Source organism: Sceloporus undulatus, chromosome 7, assembly GCF_019175285.1.
Source record: "Sceloporus undulatus isolate JIND9_A2432 ecotype Alabama chromosome 7, SceUnd_v1.1, whole genome shotgun sequence".
NCBI classification, from domain to species: Eukaryota; Metazoa; Chordata; class Lepidosauria; order Squamata; family Phrynosomatidae; genus Sceloporus; species Sceloporus undulatus.
Window position 1 is genome coordinate 9693955 of NC_056528.1, and position 18176 is coordinate 9712130.

At 45.4% G+C, this 18176-nt stretch overlaps 1 protein-coding gene across 2 annotated transcripts; it reads left to right on the top strand.

Annotated features, from left to right (window-relative positions):
• Nucleotides 1-1127: 1127 nt before the first annotated feature.
• PDPN (podoplanin) lies at nt 1128-16881 on the top strand. Of its 2 annotated transcripts, none has more exons than XM_042477790.1 (5): nt 1128-1487; nt 8519-8595; nt 10522-10606; nt 14014-14125; nt 15018-16881. In XM_042477790.1, exons 1-5 carry the CDS (start codon nt 1418-1420, stop codon nt 15022-15024), a joined length of 351 nt encoding a protein of 116 aa, XP_042333724.1. In that variant the 5' UTR covers nt 1128-1417; the 3' UTR covers nt 15025-16881. The 2 variants fall into 2 exon arrangements, with proteins under 2 accessions (XP_042333724.1, XP_042333725.1); XM_042477791.1 differs by having other exon boundaries at nt 14014-14119.
• Nucleotides 16882-18176: the final 1295 nt, after the last annotated feature.

An 18176-nucleotide genomic window follows, 5' to 3' on the forward strand; every position in this document is an offset into this window, starting at 1 on the left:
GCCCCACTTTCTTTTCATTTGAAATTAAGAGAGATTCCTCCCATGTGATAAACTCCATAGATTTTTATACCCTGGCATCCTATATCATGCAGTGTCACAATCCACTAACACATTTCCACATCCTTTTCATTGCAAAAGGCCATTTTCAAGGGCCTGGAAATCACTCTCATGACTATATGGGTGGAAATGATATTCCAAAATATTTGGGAATTGGTCCATTAGCGTTAGAAAATTTGTTCAGGTAGAATCCTAAACGTTCAAGAATCTCCTTAGCATTCAGAGGATTTTTATCCTCTCTTGTTGATGCCAGGAATTTTGACCAAGGATAGCAAAATAACATTTTTTATTTATTTTCCAAGACAAAACAAAAATACGTGAACACACAACGTACAAATAACTGTATACATAACATGCAAAAGCAAACAAACACACACAATAAGACAACTGAAATCTTGCATTCCTAAAAGACTTCCAAAGACTTCCTCTTCGCCGATCCATTTGTTCGTCTTCCTTTCTGTATATCTTCTTTTTAAATTCAAGTTTGTACAATGTTTACCCTTCTGTGTCCACAATTTTACTATAACTTTATAATATAGCATAAAGCATGCTATGATTAACCTCTTAATCTTAATCTAATCCCCCAATTTTTTTCTTTTAACTCTATCAACAAGTCTTTCCCCCATTTCTTCTTTATAGACTTTCCCCCCATTGATCCATTTTAGTTGTCTTAAATTCCGTGTTTAACTAAAAAGAGGTAACATTTGCCTCCCGTCGCTGCCCTCGCTGCCTTGTTCTTCCACCCGAAAGCCTTCATTTGGTTTATGAAACCAGAGCAAATCCCAAATAAAGTCACCAAATAAATCAACCGGCCGCTTTGCTCGGCTAGAAATAACCCAAATTATCCTGCGGCACCGGCTTCGGCTTTACAAGGCGGGCGTCCCATCTTCGCCTCCCGTCCCTTAATCCTTCCTCCACACTTCTCTATATATAAAACGGTCTCTGACATCTTCTAAAACATCCTGTAACTTTAAACCCGAGAGCGATCATATTTTTGTTTTGATGGGTGGGCCAGAAAGAGTGGAGCAGGGCGGGATCTTTGGGGACCACTTTGAATACCGACCCAGCCTTCTTCAGCAAAAGGGGGAAAGTGCTGAGTCTCTTGTGGGTGACTTTTTGCATTTGCTGTCAAGGCTTTTGGGGAGAGAAGAGCCCAACCGAAGTGCCTCTGTCAACCTCAGCAAAGAGGAGAAAGGGAGACTTGGAAGAAACCAAACACACTTTTGCAAAAGCAGAAAGTTTCAGAAAACCAAACTTTTTGCTAAACTAAAACTTTTGCAAAACCCGACTTTTGGAGGCATTGCCGGATTACTCCGGTCTGGATTTTTAAAGCAGAAAACGACGCCAAGAACAACTCAAGATGTTGATGAAAACGCCGCTTCTCCTTTTCTTATTAGGGAGTTTATCGTTCTGCGCTTTGGCGGAGGAAGGTAAGAAAAAACTTCTCCATGGTTTGCGAATGAGCAGAAAGGAAATGGAGAAGGGTTTCTCTTCAGCTTGTTTTAGTTTGAAAAATTGCATGGGTTGATTTGGAGTTGTTTTTTATTGAAGGAGGTTGGTGTCACAGTTTGAGTGTTGGGCAGTGACTCTGGAAACCAGGGTTTGATTGCCAGCTTGGCCATAGAAACCCACTAAGTGGCACTCTCTCAGCCTCAGGGAAAGGCAATGGCAAACCTCCTTGGAACAAACCTCACCAAGAAAACCCCAGGATAGGTTCTCCTTAGAGTCACCATAAGTCAGGAACAACTACAAGGCACACAGCAACACCAGTCCCCAAGTTTATCCTTTGCACTTCAAGCAGCCTGATCGATCCAAGCCAACCATTAGTATCCCAGCCCTTTTCATCCCATGTGCTTTGTGCCAGTTGTTGCACAGGAAAGGGCAAGAGGCATGGTTGACGTCAACCATGCCCTGAGCACTGAAAGGGCAGGTGGCACATCGCCAGGTCCCTTTTTGCAGCTTGGAAACATTACTCCGTCTAGGGTTGCGAGTTCAGGATCCTCCCAGGCCCTGAGGTTTCTGGGTCAAAGCCTGAGACCTGGGGAAAGTCCCTGTTGATATCAGGCAGCGTGATTCATCCGGTCCTACCTCCAGCTGCTCACAACTTGTCGTGCCAACACCCACCAACACAAAAAAATCAAGATGGACATTTTCGCTAAAGGAGATGTTCCTTGATCAAGGTGGAATGAGAGGATTATTGCTTCTCAACTATTTAAGGAGCTAGGATTAGGAGCATTTTTAATCTAGCCGACTTGTTTCTAGCCAGTAGATGGATGCAAAGCAGAGCAGAAGGTGAGCCCTGGCACTGCAACAAATGGAAGGGAAGAAGGAAGCTAAGTAAATAATCGGACTCCATGGATAGTGTGAAGTCGGAGGCTTTTATGGCCGACATCCATAGTTTTTTGTGGGTGTTTTGGGGCTATGTGGCTATGTCTTAGAAGAGTTTTGCCAGCATCTGTGGTTGGCATCTTCAGAGAATCTGAAGGTGCCGGCGAGACGTCAGGACATGGCCGCATAGCCCAAAAAACCTATCCATGGACAGTCTTTGCAAGTTGCAGCCAGAAATCAATGAAGCCTTGCAAATTGTAGCAAGCTGCTCTTCTGCTAGCTGAGCTGGAGGTTTTCTCTCGGCCCTTTTCTCCTTTGGCTGGAGTATTTCCACTCTTGCCTCTCATCCGGAGATGGCCCACCTAAACTAGAGAAGTGGTCCCCAAACTTTATACCTCCAGAGATGTTTTGTACTTCAGCTCCCAGAAGCCTTAACCAGCTTGGCCAACATCCAGGGACCTGAAATCCAAAACATCTGGAGGGCCAACATTTGGGAATCACTGAACTAGAGACCCTCCTGAGAAATGGCAACCTTAACTCTGTCTGTTTTGGACCGTGGCTGAGGAACCCTGGGAGCTGTAGTGCAAAAGATGTAGTTTCCCCAAGCACAGTGATTGTGTCTTCCAGCGTGGCGGAGGGTTGGACTGGATGACCCTTGGGATCTCTTCCAACTCTATGAACTTTTTAACACAGAGAAAATCGGAAGGTTAACCGAAAGCCAATCCGGGGGGGCATCCATGATATTTCTCATAACTTCACAAAAGAATATCAAACAATGCCAAACACAAATGGAAGGCAATCAAACCGCAATCACAAATCATCCCATAAATAGCCGTATTTGGAAAGATATCGAATTTATAAATCCTTTCCCACTGGGAATCCGCAGTTGGTGTGAACGCATCTCCAGTTCAAAGTAGCTCTAACTCCCAGCTGGAAATCTCACCGTTGTCTCTGTTTTTGTTCTTCTCGGCATGATAAAAAGCCTTGTTAGGAGAAGGAGGGAAGGAGGCAGGAAGCCAACAGGAGGAGAAGAAGGCATGCAAATTAATAAGGAAAATGCCTGGTAGATTTCCAGCCTGGTTTCTCAGATGTCTAGCCAAAGACAGACGTATTTTCTAACATTTTTAACTTCTACCCTTGCCTTTCTCAAAAATATAGTTGCGTAGCTATGCGCATTCATGCAAACACTTCCTTGCACTGACTCAGAAAGGAATGTAATATATTCTCCTCTCTTCTTCTGTCTGTGTTGGGAAACCTGGCTACGTTCAGTGTTCAGGAATGCCGTTATCTCCACCGCCCTCCTTTTCGTTGCTTTGCAAGCATTGTGCGAAATTTGCAAACACGTAGTTGCACAGCTGTCGTGTTACACACTCCTGTCCTGGTGCATACTAACCTTGCACAACTGATGGTATATCGGACCCTTGTGCCAGCCTTGGGTCTCTTGTGCAATGGGAGATAAAGCACAGTGTTGTTTCTGCAATTCCAGAGAATCGACTGGTTTGACCCAAGTGCAATGACAAAGAGTTACACACCGTCCAAGAATGTGCAATTGTATGGCTGGATTCTTGGTTGGTTAGTCCCTACTAGTGTAGGCCCATTGCATCCATTCTTTAAATGGTGAGTCAACAGGGAGGTAAATCCAGTTGATCCAATGGCTCAGACCATAGCTTAGAGTCATAATGAAAAGACATTGCTGTGTTAGTCTGCAAAATCAATATGCAAAAGCCATGAGCAAAATCTTGTAGGCCCTTTGAGACTAAGTGAGAGATGTTGGTAGCATGAGCTTTCCTAGACTTGAGTCTGCTTCCTTGGATGACTAGCAAAGCTCATGCTAGCAATAGTCTGAAAGGTGCTACAAGATCAGTTTGGACTAATAGGTTATTCCAAAAAAAAGAGGAGCCAATAGTCCTCAGGGTATTGTGGATTCGCTTTCATTTTTGGCATTAAGTGGAGATCAGTCTGTTTGAAAGGCCGTCCCTTCCTCTACTTTGAGGATTTTAAGGTCTTTGAGGGAAGGCTTTTTGCAGTCCCACCACCATCAAAGGTACTTTTGGTGAGAATATGAGAGATGTACGTTTATCGCACAGGGCTCCTGGCACGCAAATGGAACTGTACAAAAGGGGCCGGGAAGGAAATGGAACGGGCGGGGGGTGCATTTTACCACACACCAGAACGCCGTCAGTACCGGAAGTCCCCGTTCCGTTCCCATCCGTCCCAGAGGAGGCAATTTGGGGAATGGGGACTTCTGGCGGCAATCTGGTGTGCAGTAAAATGCGTCCCCAGCCCATTCTGTTCCCTTCCCGGCCCCCTTTGTACCATTCCATTTGCGTGCCAGGAGCCCTGTGTGATAAACTTAATGGTCTTCTTGGTGGATGGTCCTAGGTCAGTGATGGCAAACCTTTTAGAGACCAAGTACCCAAACTGCAACCCAACGCCCGCTTATTTATCGCAAAGTGCTGTATTCCTCTGGATTTCTAGTAACAAAGTCTGGTGAACTCTGTGCTGAGGCGATGGCGCACATGCCCACAGAGGGCTCTGAGTGCCCCATCTGACACCCGTGCCATAGGTTTGCCACCAGTGTCCTAGGTTATGGAACTCCCTTTCCAGAAGATGTCCATTGGGTCCCGTTTCTCTTTTCCTCCTTAAATAAAAAAGGTTTTTTTTACTTCCAGCATAGACATGGGTCCAAAGGGAATTCCACAATTTTGGAACATCTACTGTGAAGGTCTTCTCCTGTATCCTCAACTGGCACCAGGAGAGAAGCCTTCTTCCATAGATCTTAGAGCATGGTTGCACTCTGTGACCATCATGTCAAATTTAGGCCTTGAAATGCATCTCTGGATGCATCTACATGGTAGAAATAATGCAGTTTTGACACCACTTTAAGTGCTGTAGCTCCATCCTATAGACTCCAGGGATTTTTAGTTTTGCAAGCTCTCCAGCCTTTTCTATCCGTGCCTCACAAAACTACAATTCCAATGATTCTTTCGGATGGAGCCATGGTAGTTAAAGTGGCGTGTAAAACTGCATTATTTCTACCATGTAGATATACCTGTAGTATATATTTTTGTGCTGAGCATAAGCATAAAACCTATCAAAATTAGCAACATCTTTGCAGCAATCTGGGAGGTACCGACGGAGTAAGTTCACAAAGCACTTTCTCTGAGGATCTGCATCGCCAGCAAAAATTCATCAACGTAAAAGATAAAAAATTAAGTGCATTTCTTCTTGGTCAGTCTCTAAGCTTCAGTGGGTGGATTTTTCCCCCCGTCCATTAAATATTTGATGCTCCAAGCGGGACGGAAGATTTTCCTTCAATATTTCATGATCTGGTTCCACTCCTGGGGAATCCTGGCGGTGCGCCGTAAGATCATCTCTTTCCCTTTAACTGTTGGGAGGAAGCAGCATGACCTTCTGCTCAAGCCTCTTCCGAACCCCCTTGGAGACAGAAATAAATTTATGGGGTGGGTAGGAATAAATAAAACATATAGTTTCATTTAACAAAAAATATTACAATCCAAACACATACAATCATAAGCGTCTACATTCTATAAATAAAACACCGATATATAAACCGCAAAAACACACCGGTATCAAATCAACAAATATAATTAAAAGGATTAAACATACGCATTGCTTGCGTCCAGTGCGTTTAGAAGACCATCTCCTTGGAGTTGGATCGCAAGTGTTAGAATTGTTGGGTTAGAAATGCAATGATAGTAGAGCGATTTTGAAATTTGGGGGACAGTCGATAGCAATCTTTTATGGTTTGAGCGGATGGTAAGTATATCGCTTTATACTAATATTTGTCTGAGGATGTTGGTATGAATCTGTATGCATTTGGATGAATTGGGTTAGGGTTTCTATGTGCCAAAATGTTTAATAAAAATATTTCAAAAGAAAGAAAGAAAGACAGACAGACAGACTATGGCCCCAAAGAGACAGGCCAAAATAAAGCTGCTTCAGGTCACTTTGGAGGTTTGCTGTTTAAATGGTGCATGCGTCCTAAGAGTCCAAAAGCTATGCCAAAGCCATGCTCCAGTCCTAAGGACTAGAACGCAGCTTTGGCGCATCTTCTGGCCTCTTTGGACGCATGCATCATTTAAACAGCATACCTCCAAAGTGACCCAAAGCAGCTTTATTTTGGCCTGTCTGTTCAGGCCCTATCTCCCTATATGAGCATGCCTCAGCTTTAAGATCTTTGAAGCATGGCGCCACGCTTCAAAACACCATGTTTGGGAGGACATGAGAAAGGATCTTCTTGGTGGATGCTTCTGGCCTCTGGAACTCCCTTCCACAGCAAATCCTCACATTTCACGTATATAGACGGCTAGTCCCCAAATGCCCCTTTCCTCAAGCCACAGGAAAGCAAAAGCCCACTGCTGCAAGCAGCTTAAACAAACAGAAAGCAAAATGTGAATTCAGGCCAATTTTGTGCGGTCAGCCACAAGAACCTCTGGTGTGCACAAAATAAACCAGACAGTGTTAAGCAGCTTTTTAAAGATTGCAGACCTGCTGTTTTGTATGAAAGCCCCTCTCTTCGTCCGCGCCTTTCCTTTCAATAATGCATTGCAATGGGCCCATTGGGGCGTGTCTGCTCCATTGCAAATGGTTTCCGGGCTGCAAGAGTTCATTGGATTCATACATCACTCAACACTCTGTGCATCATTTCAGGATAAGAAAGGTGTCCGGCCGAAAGGCTTCTGTTCGGTAACCTTTGAATGGTGGAGAGAGACGGAAAAGAAAGAGATGAGCAAAGGAAATGATGCAAGGTTTTAATCATAGGGCGAGGACACCTGGTCAATGGAGAAAATTCCAGACTATCAGGTTTAGTCATAGCACTCAGCTGGAATTTCTCAGACTATATTTTTTTTTTGGGAGGGGGGAACATTCAGCAGAAGCTGTTGGGGTCCCATGTCTACTTTCGCAGTGAATCCATGCTGGGTTTTTGGATAGCATTAGAGCAGTGGGAAAGTAAGGGCTGCAAGACATTGGAGGATCACGCCTCTCACCGGAGATGGAGTGGCCTTGTTTTCTGAGGCTCCAGACTAGAACCCAGAGCAATGAATCCAAACTAGGGAGAAAGAGATGCCACCTTCCTGACGTCAAGAGCTGTTCAACAGTGGAAGGCGCTGCCTAAGGCAGCCTCCTCCTATGGAGGTTTTTTCACAGAGGTTGGATGGCCATCTCTTGGGAGTGCTTTGGTTGTGCGTTCCTGCATGGCAAAATGGGGTTGGATTGGATGACCCTTGGGATCCCTTCCAATTCCAGGATTTGGTGATTCTATGACCACGCCTGCTCCCGCAAACAAAAATCCATTCATTTTGCCCCCAGGTGCCCCAAGACACTCTTTAGGGGATATGGGGACATGATTTGGAGCTTTCCTGGGCCACTAGAGAGCCTTTGGAGACCAAACATTTTGCTTTGAAATGATTATTTTTGGGTATTCCAGAGCAAACCCCCCCCCCAAATTATTTGGAAAGAAATACTTAGGTGGCCATAAACCCAGCTCTGGCGGGCACATATGTCCTGCAGGCGGTACTTTGCCCGCTCTGCTTTAAAGAAACTATCCCAGGTGCTAAACCTATATTGATCCTGGTTCGGCAGCTTGGATAACTCCTCTAAAGTCTAAACGTGGAGTGTATTCACTGACATGGGGCACACCACTGAGCCTCCATTGAGTGTTGTCTACACTACCCAGATCAATCGCTCTCATGATGCTTTAATTGCCATGGCTGCATCCTATGGTATAGAAGCAAAGTAGGCTAGCTTGAATGTTCGTATCCCGTATCCCATAGTCAGCAAGAAGGAATAACATTCCTTAATTTCACCTTGATCTGGGAACAGTCGCTTTAGCAAAGAGTTCTGCCTTATTTTTCAGACAGAGCATACTTTTCCTGTCTGCAAATTACGACAGAACTCTTTGCTAAAGCGACTGTCCCCATAAGTCTCTATATCTGAATGACACGCCGTGAACAACTGTGGTTGGTATTAAACACATAATGCTTAATGTCACCACCTAGAGCTGTCTTTAGGTCTCATGAGTCTGTCCCTGGAAACCTCTGGGCCTGGAATAATCCTGGATTGGCAACCCTATTCGAGTCTCACCCTGATTTTGTTGTGGTTTTTCCAGCAAGCACACCTGTCCTGGAAGATGAAGCAGCCACTGCTGATCTCAGTGACAGTCTGGTTTCAGAAGCACCGACGGAGGTGAGTATTGCTCTAATCCAGGCCTAGCCCAAGAAAGATTGCTGCCTGGGCTGACTGTCTCACCATGCTAAGTATCCCAAGCCAGCAAGGTTATTTTGGTAAACCATGAAGTTAAGTTAAGGTTACAAGGTGACATGATGGCCCTGTTGAAATATTTGAAGGGGTGTCATAATGAGGGTGGAGGAAGCTTGTTTTCTGCTGCTCCAGAGAATAGGGCACAATGGAGCAAGTGATGGAAGCTAGAATCATAGAATCGTAGAGTTGGAAGGGACCGCAAGGGCCATCCAGTCCAACTCCATTCTGCCATGCAGGAACTCTCAGTCAAAGCATCCCCATTGACAGATGGCCATCCAGCCCCTGTTAAAAAAACCTCTAAGGAGGGAGAATCCACCAAAATCTCAGAGGAAGGAGTGTCTTCCACTGTCAAACAGCCCTTACTCTCAGGAATTTCCTCCTAATGTTGAGCTGGAATCTCTTTTCCTGGAGCTTGCATCCATTGCTGCATTGTCTCCTTTTCTCTGGAGCAACAGAAAACAAGCTTGCTCCCTCCTCTGCATGTGATCCCTTCAAATACTTAGGGCTATCATATCACCTCTTAACTTTCTCTTCTCCAGGCTAAACATCCCCAGCTCCCTAAGGCGTTCCTCATAGGGCATGGCTTCCAGACCCTTCACCATTTTAGTTGCCCTCCTTTGGACACATGGCTCCAGTTTCTCAATGTCCTTTTTGAATTGTTTTGCCCAGAACTGGACACAATATTCCAGGTGGGGCCTGACCAGAGCAGAATACAGTGGCACTATTACTTCCCTTGATCTAGACACTATACTTCTATTGATGCAGCCTAAAATCGCATTGGCCTTTTTAGCTGCCACATTGCACTGTTGACTCATGTTCAACTTGTGGTCTACTTTGACTCCTAGGTCTCTTTCACATGTACAGTGGTACCTCGGGATGCGAAATACCCAGGTTACGAAATTTCCGGGATACGAAAAAATCCCATAGGAAATAATTGTTCCGGGTTACGAATGTTTTTTCGGGTTACGAAAAAATTTTTGGTGCTTTTCGGCGCTATTTCACACGGAATCGCGGCTTTTCCCCATTAGCGCCTATGGCATTTCGGCTTATGAAGGCTTTTCGGGTTACGAAAGCGGCCGCGGAACGAATTAATTTCGTAACCCGAGGAAGCACTGTAGTTTCATTCAGCCAGGTGTCCCCAGTCCTATATCTGTGCATTTCATTTTTAATTTTTAGCTAGAGGAAAAGAGACTCCACTTAAATATTAGGAGGACCTTCCTGACAGTAAGAGCTATTTTATAGTGGAACACACTGTGGAGGCCTTTAAACAGAAGCTGGATGGACATCTGTCCCAAGGAGGGCTTGGATGGTGTCTTCCTGCATGGCAGAATAGGGTTGACTTGGATGGCCCTTGGGGTCTCTTCCAACTCTTGGATTCTAGGATTCTTAGAAGAACATTCCCATGAGCATGCACACTCTGGCAGCAAAAATGCAAGGAGGGCCAAGTTACTAATCTCACCGCAGCCACCAAATGTGGAGGCTCTTCCTTCTCCTCACTGCTGACACCAATGTCAGGACCTCCTCCTGCCCCACCACTGCGGCCACCAACTGTGGGAACCTCCTAGATACCTTCATGGTTCTGGTTTTGGCTTATTGCAGACTGATTTGTGCAGTTTACAGTTGCCCGGAAGGATGGGGGAAGTAGCCCACTGCATTGGCAAGCTGGTTTTAAGCCCATTTGGTTGGTCTTCCCAGAAAGTAAAATACAAACAGTATGAAATCTGAAGGGGGGGTGAGTCTTTGGAGGCCCCCGCAATCCCAGGGGCCACATGCACCGTCTGAGTTACAATATGGCCAGGCCAAATCCAATGTGTAGAATTGCCTATGATGACGGATGATTTCCCAATTCAGGGAGTGATGACCACCGACAGTGTCCTGTCGACCAGCGAAGACAGTGAGAACACGACTGACCCGGGTGTGCCAGAGCCCTCTGATGGTATGATCAGCACTGTTTAATGCTTTATATCTTTTGCTTGAATGCCATGCGTCTGGGAGAGGTCTTCCGCATGGGACTGGAGTCACACAGCTCTTGCATAGTGCTGGACTGCACCTCCCAGTATTCCTCATGGCTGGTGATGCTGGCTGGGGGGGGGGGTGCTGGGACTTGCAGTCCAACAACAACTGGAGGGATGCATTGGGAGGCTTTGGTTGTGGTTTGTTTGTGCCTTCCAGACATTTCCAGTGACTAGTGACACTATCATGGAGTTTTCTTGGTAAACTTCTTCAGGAGAGGCTTGCCATTGCATCCTCCGAGGCTGAGAGAGTGTGTGACTTGCCCAATGGGTTTCATGACCGAGGTGGGATTCGAACCCTGGTCACCAGAATCACAGTCCAATGCTCAAACCGCTGTGCCCCGCTACAGTTTAGATGATCCACCTTAAGTCTAGTAAAAACAAAACTAATAAAAGGCAATGATATTTCTTTAAGTAATTAAATCAGCAAGCAAATTCCTCTCTCCCGTTCCCGGGAAACACCATTCTGGCCAGATTTCCCTGCATTTGGAGCAAGGCTCCTGCGGCTGAGATTTTGTTTACAGGCCTATCCCAAATTAAGAATTACATAACAGGTCCATCGTATCAGTTACCAGCCTGGATTAGCTAGCAAGGTCCTTAAAATTGCTCTATCATCTCCTTGGCCCATCCTTGGTCCTTGTCCAACTCCAAGCAACCGAAACCCAAGGCCCCGGGTAGATTTTCAAACAAGGCGCGTGTCATGTCTGAATTTAACCGAGGCGGCAAGTGCTTAGGTCGCTTTCTTGGGTTACCTATAAATCCTTATATGAACCTATAGGCATGCTAATGAGTGAGACTTTTGGAGAGGAGAGGCGGGTGGCGCATGCCATCCTGGTTCCAGAGGTGGCAAAAGCTCTTGGCGTGCGGACTGGAAAGAAGCCAGATGCGGAGTTGTTTGGAGAAGTCATTGCAGACTGTTTAACACCATGATGTTTGTTGTTGTGTGCCTTCAAGTCGTTTCCGACTTATGGCAACCATAAGACGAAACTACAAAAATACAGTATCATTTCAGTGCAGGATGGAGGCATATTTTCCATTGCTCTTAAAAAGTCCCACTTTCTCCCTCCTCCTCCCTCCTTCATCCTTAGCTTACTTCAGTTGCTGCAAACTGAGTTCCAACAACTAAGTTGTTGCTGTTGTTGTTGTTCCAAGTGCAAAAATAGTGTATGGGTGTGTATGGGTGTGTTGTGTGCCCTCAAATTATTTCCAGCTTGTGGCAACCCTAAGACAAACTTATTGTGGGGGTTTTTTGGCATGTTTCTTCAGAGCGGTGTTGCCATTGCCATCCTCTGAGACTGAGAGAGTGTGACTTGTCCTAAGTTACCCAGTGGGTTTCAATGGCCAAGCCAGGACTTGAACCCGGGTCTCTAAAGGCATAGTCCAATCCTCAAACCACTATACCACCTTGCAATCCTATTTCCCATAATTTATAGTCTGGTAGTTCCAAATTGTTGCCCCCGATTTTGCTGCTAAAAAGTCTAATAACTGACCAGATGATGGAAAGTGTTAGTTTCCATATTAAGTTTCCAAATGCATCCTTTTTGGCATTCCATCAGAAGACTGAGTTCAAATCATCCCACAATTCATAACTTCTTCTTTCCAAAGCAACTTCCTGGTGGCTTTTAAGTACAAAGACCCCGGTGAGCTTCTCTTGGTCTGCTCAGATGTGGAGAAATGCTACGCCTGGTTTATTCGTGGGTTGTTTTTTCTCTTGGAGGTCTGGGTTTGGGCATAAAGTTGCTCTGGAACGGAATGTTTTTTCATTATTTGCAGGGCAGAAAGCTGGTACCTTTTGGCGGTTTCTGCCCAAAGCATTCCTAACACATTCCTTAGCAATGACTGAACTTTAATAAAGTACAGGTTGAGCCTCCTTTATCCAAAAGGCTTGGGACCAGAGGAGTTTCAGATTTTGGATTGTTTTATTGGCTTTTTGGATGTTTTCATATACAGGTTGAGTCTCCCTTATCCAGCATTTGAAATACTCCATTTAAGGATGAGGGACCATGGTTGCAGTGGCCCCAGAGGGGCTAAAACATGCCCAAAAAATACCCCCAACACTCCCTAGAGAGTGTTTGGGGATATTTGCGCATATATATATATATATATATATATATATATATATATATATATAGTGTGGCTGTGTATGGGGGAAGTATAGCTTTCCATGGATCTAGCAGCATACATCTGGGAGGATGCCTTGTTGAGAACCAGCATTGGATAGTGGTTTGAGTGTTGGACTACAACTCTGTAGACCAAGGTTCGATTCCCTGCTCAGCCACAAAACCTTGGGCAAGTCTCTGTGACTCAAGGGAAGGCAATGGCAAACCTCCTCTGAACAAACCTTGCCAAAGAAATTCAAATGACAGCATCATCTTAGGATGGCCATAAGTGAGAAATGACCGGAAGGCACACAACACAGACAAGCTGGCCCTGCAAATGTGCTGGAGGAGAAAACAGTCAGTAGTCCACCCGCATCCATTTTTGGCCACCACAATTCAAGTGGGTTGTGGAGAAGCCGGCGCATGTACAGAGGAGGGAGAGCAAAATGGTGGAAGGTCTGGAAACCATGAAGCCCTATGAGGAGCAACGTAGGGAGCTGGGGATGTTTAGCCTGGAGAAGAGGAGGTTAAGAGGTGATACGAGAGCCCTGTTTAAATATTTGAAGGGAGGTCATACTGAGGAGGGAGTGAGCTTGTTTTCTGCTGCTCCAGAGAATAGGACCCGGAGCAATGGATGCAATCTCCAGGAAAAGAGATTCCACCTCAATATTAGGAGGAACTTGCTGATGGTAAGAGCTGTTTGATGGTGGAAGATGTTGACCTCGAAGCTTATCGCACACATTATTTTCCCCATTATGGGAATGGGACTCTTTGGGCCACACGCGACTGGGGGGAAACGGATTTTAAAGCACAGCAAATCATCCTCAAAATGGCCCCATTCCGTTCCGCGGCGCCAAGCCGTCCCCATTCAGTGCTGATAAGCATTAAATGTTCGGTTCGGAAGTCTTCCAACCGAGCAAGATGGCGCCCCTCAACACTGAATGGAGACGACTTGGTGCCGGGGGACGAAACGGGGCCATTTTGACAACAATTTGCTTTGCAATAAAATCCCTTTTTTCCCAGTTGCGCGCAGCCCTGAGCGTCCCCTTCCCATTCCCATAACGGTGTAAATAATGTGTGTGATAAGGTCCCTGGAGTGTGGTGGAGTCTCTTTCTTTGGAGGTTTTCAAACAGAGGCTGGATGGCCAGTGCTTGGATTGTGGCAGAATGGGGTTGGATTGGACGGCCCTTGAGGTCTCTTCCAAACTTATGCTTCTCCAATTCCCTTTCAGATGGTCTGGAAACGGCCACCATGGCTGGGATTATCATTGGCATCATTGTCGCAATTGGTGTCGCCACTGGGATCATCATTATCATCGTGAAGAAGGTGTCGGGCAGGTACTCGTAAGTACTTGGCCAGGCGGGTGTTAGGGTGGCATAGGAGGCTCATGAGGTCAGTTCTCCATATTCCCTTTTCTCTGCAACCTGAGCCTGGGTGGGTTTTCTCCAATTACGGAGGCTGTCCAGAACGCAAGGGCATGCCAGGGTCAGGCAGAGCGGGACGCTGGCACATACCTTTCTCCTCTTTTCCCAATTGCAAGTATGGAAAGAATATTTCCAAGGATTGGGGGGAGAAGCGCTTGAAAAACTGCTTTTTTTAATGTCAGAAAACCTTGAAAAGAAGAAGGTTAGGCAGGGAGAGCCTTCACGTTTCAGGGTATATCCTGCAAAAAATGTGCATGAGGATTTCCATGCACAGAACAGAACATACAAATGTTTGCCATGTTCAGCAAGTTCTGCACAGAAAAGACCATTTCTACCTAGAAAATGCCAGAATCTTGCTTTCGGTGCAAGAAACTGCCCAGAAATGGCTCTTTTCTGTAAAAGGAACTGCTGGCTTTGTACAGAATTTAGTTGAAATTATATGAGGAATAGGAAGACACAGTTGATTCTCCCTGATTCAAAAAATTTGGAACTAGAAGTGTTTCAGATTTTGGGTTTTATTGGATTTGGGAATGTTTTCATAGACATAATGAGGTATCTTGGAGACGGGACCCAAGTCACAACACGATCCACTTGTGTTTTGGATAAGCATCGCTTGGAGGTCATTTTAAGCATAATGTTTTTAAAACATTGGTGCATTAAACAAAGTTGGTGTAGACCAAACCATCCGAAAGCAAAGATGGGACTCTTTCGGCCCTCCATGGATTTTGGAGGATTTCAGAGACTTGACTCAGATGGATGTATTCATTGGTTCTGCAAAATAACCTCTCTTTCCGCCCATTTCTTTTGACAGGCCCTAACAAGGAAAAACCATCGTGGGGGGACAAAATCCTCAGATCCTCCATTTTGAGCATCTCTTCCACCTGCGGGGAAAAGGACTTGCCAAAGATTTGCCACAATACTGAGACTTATGGTCAACCTATGAAGACCCAACCCATAGTTTCCTGGAGTGAGACATTTAGGAATGGGGACGAACGTGGCATTTTCCTCACCTATGAATAGATCATTTTTACTCTAATAATTATTATTATTTTAAGTGGACAAACGTCTACGTTAGGAAAAATGAAAATAAAAGAAGCAAGCCTCTTTTTTTGGTAGCTCTGCAGTGCTTCCTGCAAATAACTTATTTCCTTTTCTTAAAACAATGGCTTGTGATGCTTCATGAAATGCCTAGAGCAAGATGGCTTCACAACTTGGAGCGTCCTTTCTGCTTTCTTTCCAGTGTCGCAGCATCGTCAAGGTAGGAAAAAAGAAACAAGAGAGCTCCCCAACCCAACAGGACTGGCTTTCTACGTTTGGAAGAAATACATATCTCCATCCTAAGTGTAGGAGTCTTCCTATGTAACTATTAGAGAGAGAGAGACGGCATACATTAAACCGAGTCGGAAACAACCATCATTTTAAAGGGAAAGCTCATCTTCATTATATTCTTCATTCAAAAATTCTGACATTCGGACCCCTCCGATTCTACAACTAGAATAAACAGTGCTTGAAAGTGTCATGCCAGGCTTTTAATATCCATTTCTGTTTTATATACACAGTGGGTCCTTGGTATCCACTTAGGTTTGGTCCCAGGATCCACCGTGGATATCAAAATCCATGGATGCTCAAATCTCTACGCCACGTTGGAGCTCTAATTCTAAGTACTCATCCCTAAAATGCCAATTTTGGGATCCCACGGGATGGAGCCATGGCTGTTGAATTGGAATTGTCACACTATATTTCTGTAGTGTGAAAGGCCCAAAGTTCAGCATTTTTGGACACCTGGCCAAGGAACCGCACCTCGACAGGAGACCCACCTGGACCTTCTCCACTTCTTCAACCTCCTTATTCATCTGCCTCTCATCCTCACCTGCATAACGTTCTTAGGATCTCTTGGGATGGAGCTATGGGAGTTGAAGTGGAATCGCCACACTATATTTATGTAGTGTGAAAGGTACAAAGTTCAATAAGGTTGGACACCTTGCCAAGGAACCACACCTCAGCAGACCCACCTGGACCAGACCCACCTGGACCGTCTCCACTTCTTCAACACTTCAACCTCCATACTACTTGTCTCTCCTCCTTCACTTGGATGCTACTCTTGAGGATCCCACGGGATGGAGGCCATGGTCATTGAATTGGAATTGTCGCACTATATTTGTGTAGTGTGTGAAGGCCCAAAGTTCAGCATGGTTGGACCCTGGCCAAGGAACACACCTTGGCAGGAGACACACCTGGACCTTCTCCACTTCTTCAACACTTCAACCTCCATATTTATTGTCTCTCATCCTCACTTGGATGCTACTCTTAGGATCCCACGGGATGGAGCCATGGTCATTGAACTGGAATTGTCGCACTATATTTGTGTAGTGTGAAAGGCCCAAAATTCAGCATGGTTGGACCCTGGCCAAGGAACCACACCTCGACAGGAGACCCACCTGGACCTTCTCACTTCTTCAATGCTTCAGTCTCCATATTTACTTGTCTCTCATCCTTACTTGGATGCTACTCTTAGGATCCCACGGGATGGAGCCATGGTCTTGAATTGGCTTGTCGCACTATATTGTGTAGTGTGAAAGGCCCAAAGTTCAGCATGGTTGGACCCCTGGCCAAGGAACCGCACCTCGCAGGAGACCCACCTGGACGTCTCATGCTTCAGTTCCTTATCGCCTGCCTCTCCCCTCCGGACCAGAGCCTGGAAACGTTCCTCTGCAGCGAAACACATCCCCTGGATGCCGTCCCAAGATAAATCCATTTATGTTAATCCTCTGGTTGAATATTCCAGACTTAATTTGTTGGGCTGATTGCATTCATGCCACATTACCTGATTAAAAATAAAATACAAGGAGAGGCTTTCATTGCTTGGCTTTCTTTTTATTGTATTTCGTTCTCTAATGAAATTAAAAGGATGCTTTGTAAGTGATTCCCCAAAATAAAATGCTACATACTCTGACTGTTCACCAAACCCAACTCAGTAGCATCCGGTGACTTCTACATTGGTGGGAAATTAAATCTGCTCCAGGTGATGGCTATCATGGGGTTTTCTTGGCAGTTTTCTTCAGAGTGGGTTTGCTCTGGGTGACCTCTAAGGGTGAGAAAGTGCGACTTGCCCATGGTCAACCGTGGGTTTACATGGCTATGCAGAGTCATAGTCAGCCCGGGATTTGAACTCTGGTCTCCAGAGTCATAGATGTTTATCACACTATGCTCTTAAAAGGGTACTATTCCAGTGTGATTCCTCTAGCTGCCTCCTGTTGCCTGTGGGATTGGCAGTTTTAAGGAGGGGTATTTAGAATCTCAGGCAGAGAAGTTCAGCTCCTTAAAACTGCCAATCCCGCATGCAACAGGAGCGCTGCTAGAGGAGTCACACTGGAATAGTACCTCTTAAGAGCATAGTGTGATAAACATCATAGGCTGGGATTCGAACCCTGGTCTGCAGAGTCATAGTCAGGCTGGGATTTGAACTCTGGTCTCCAGAGTCATAGGCTGGGATTCGAACCTGGTCTCCAGAGTCACATGGCTGGGTTCGAACCCTGGTCTCAGAGTCATAGTCAGGCTGGGATTCGAACCCTGGTGCAAAGTCTAGCAGCCTGGGATTGAACCTGGTCTCCAGGATGCATAGGCTGGGATTCGAACCCTGGTCTCCAGAGTCTTAGTCCAACACTCAACCACAGCACCATGCCAGCTCTTCTTTACATGTATTAGATTTGTTTTATCGTACTGAAATCTCAGGATAAAGGGCAGGATAGAAATATTGCCATAAATAAAGCAAAATACATCTCCATTCAAGAGCAAAGGAAGGAAAAAGAGTCCTAGCAATGGCTGGCATCCGTATCATAACCCAGAGTCCCACATACTGTCTCCCTATTCCATAATACTATATATCCTTATTATCTCTAGCCAGCTTCATATCCGGTTGTTTGTAGTTGTTGCACACCTCAAGTTGGTTCCAACTTATATGCAATCCTAA

What these genes read in the sequence shown, in the direction of transcription:
- PDPN (XM_042477790.1), top strand. Translation starts at nt 1,418, where the DNA reads ATGTTGATGAAAACGCCGCTTCTCCTTTTCTTATTAGGGAGTTTATCG. An exon ending in CTGCGCTTTGGCGGAGGAAG is followed by an intron (nt 1,488 to 8,518) that starts GTAAGAAAAAAC and finishes TGGTTTTTCCAG; the next exon opens with CAAGCACACCTGTCCTGGAA. An exon ending in TTTCAGAAGCACCGACGGAG is followed by an intron (nt 8,596 to 10,521) that starts GTGAGTATTGCT and finishes TTCCCAATTCAG; the next exon opens with GGAGTGATGACCACCGACAG.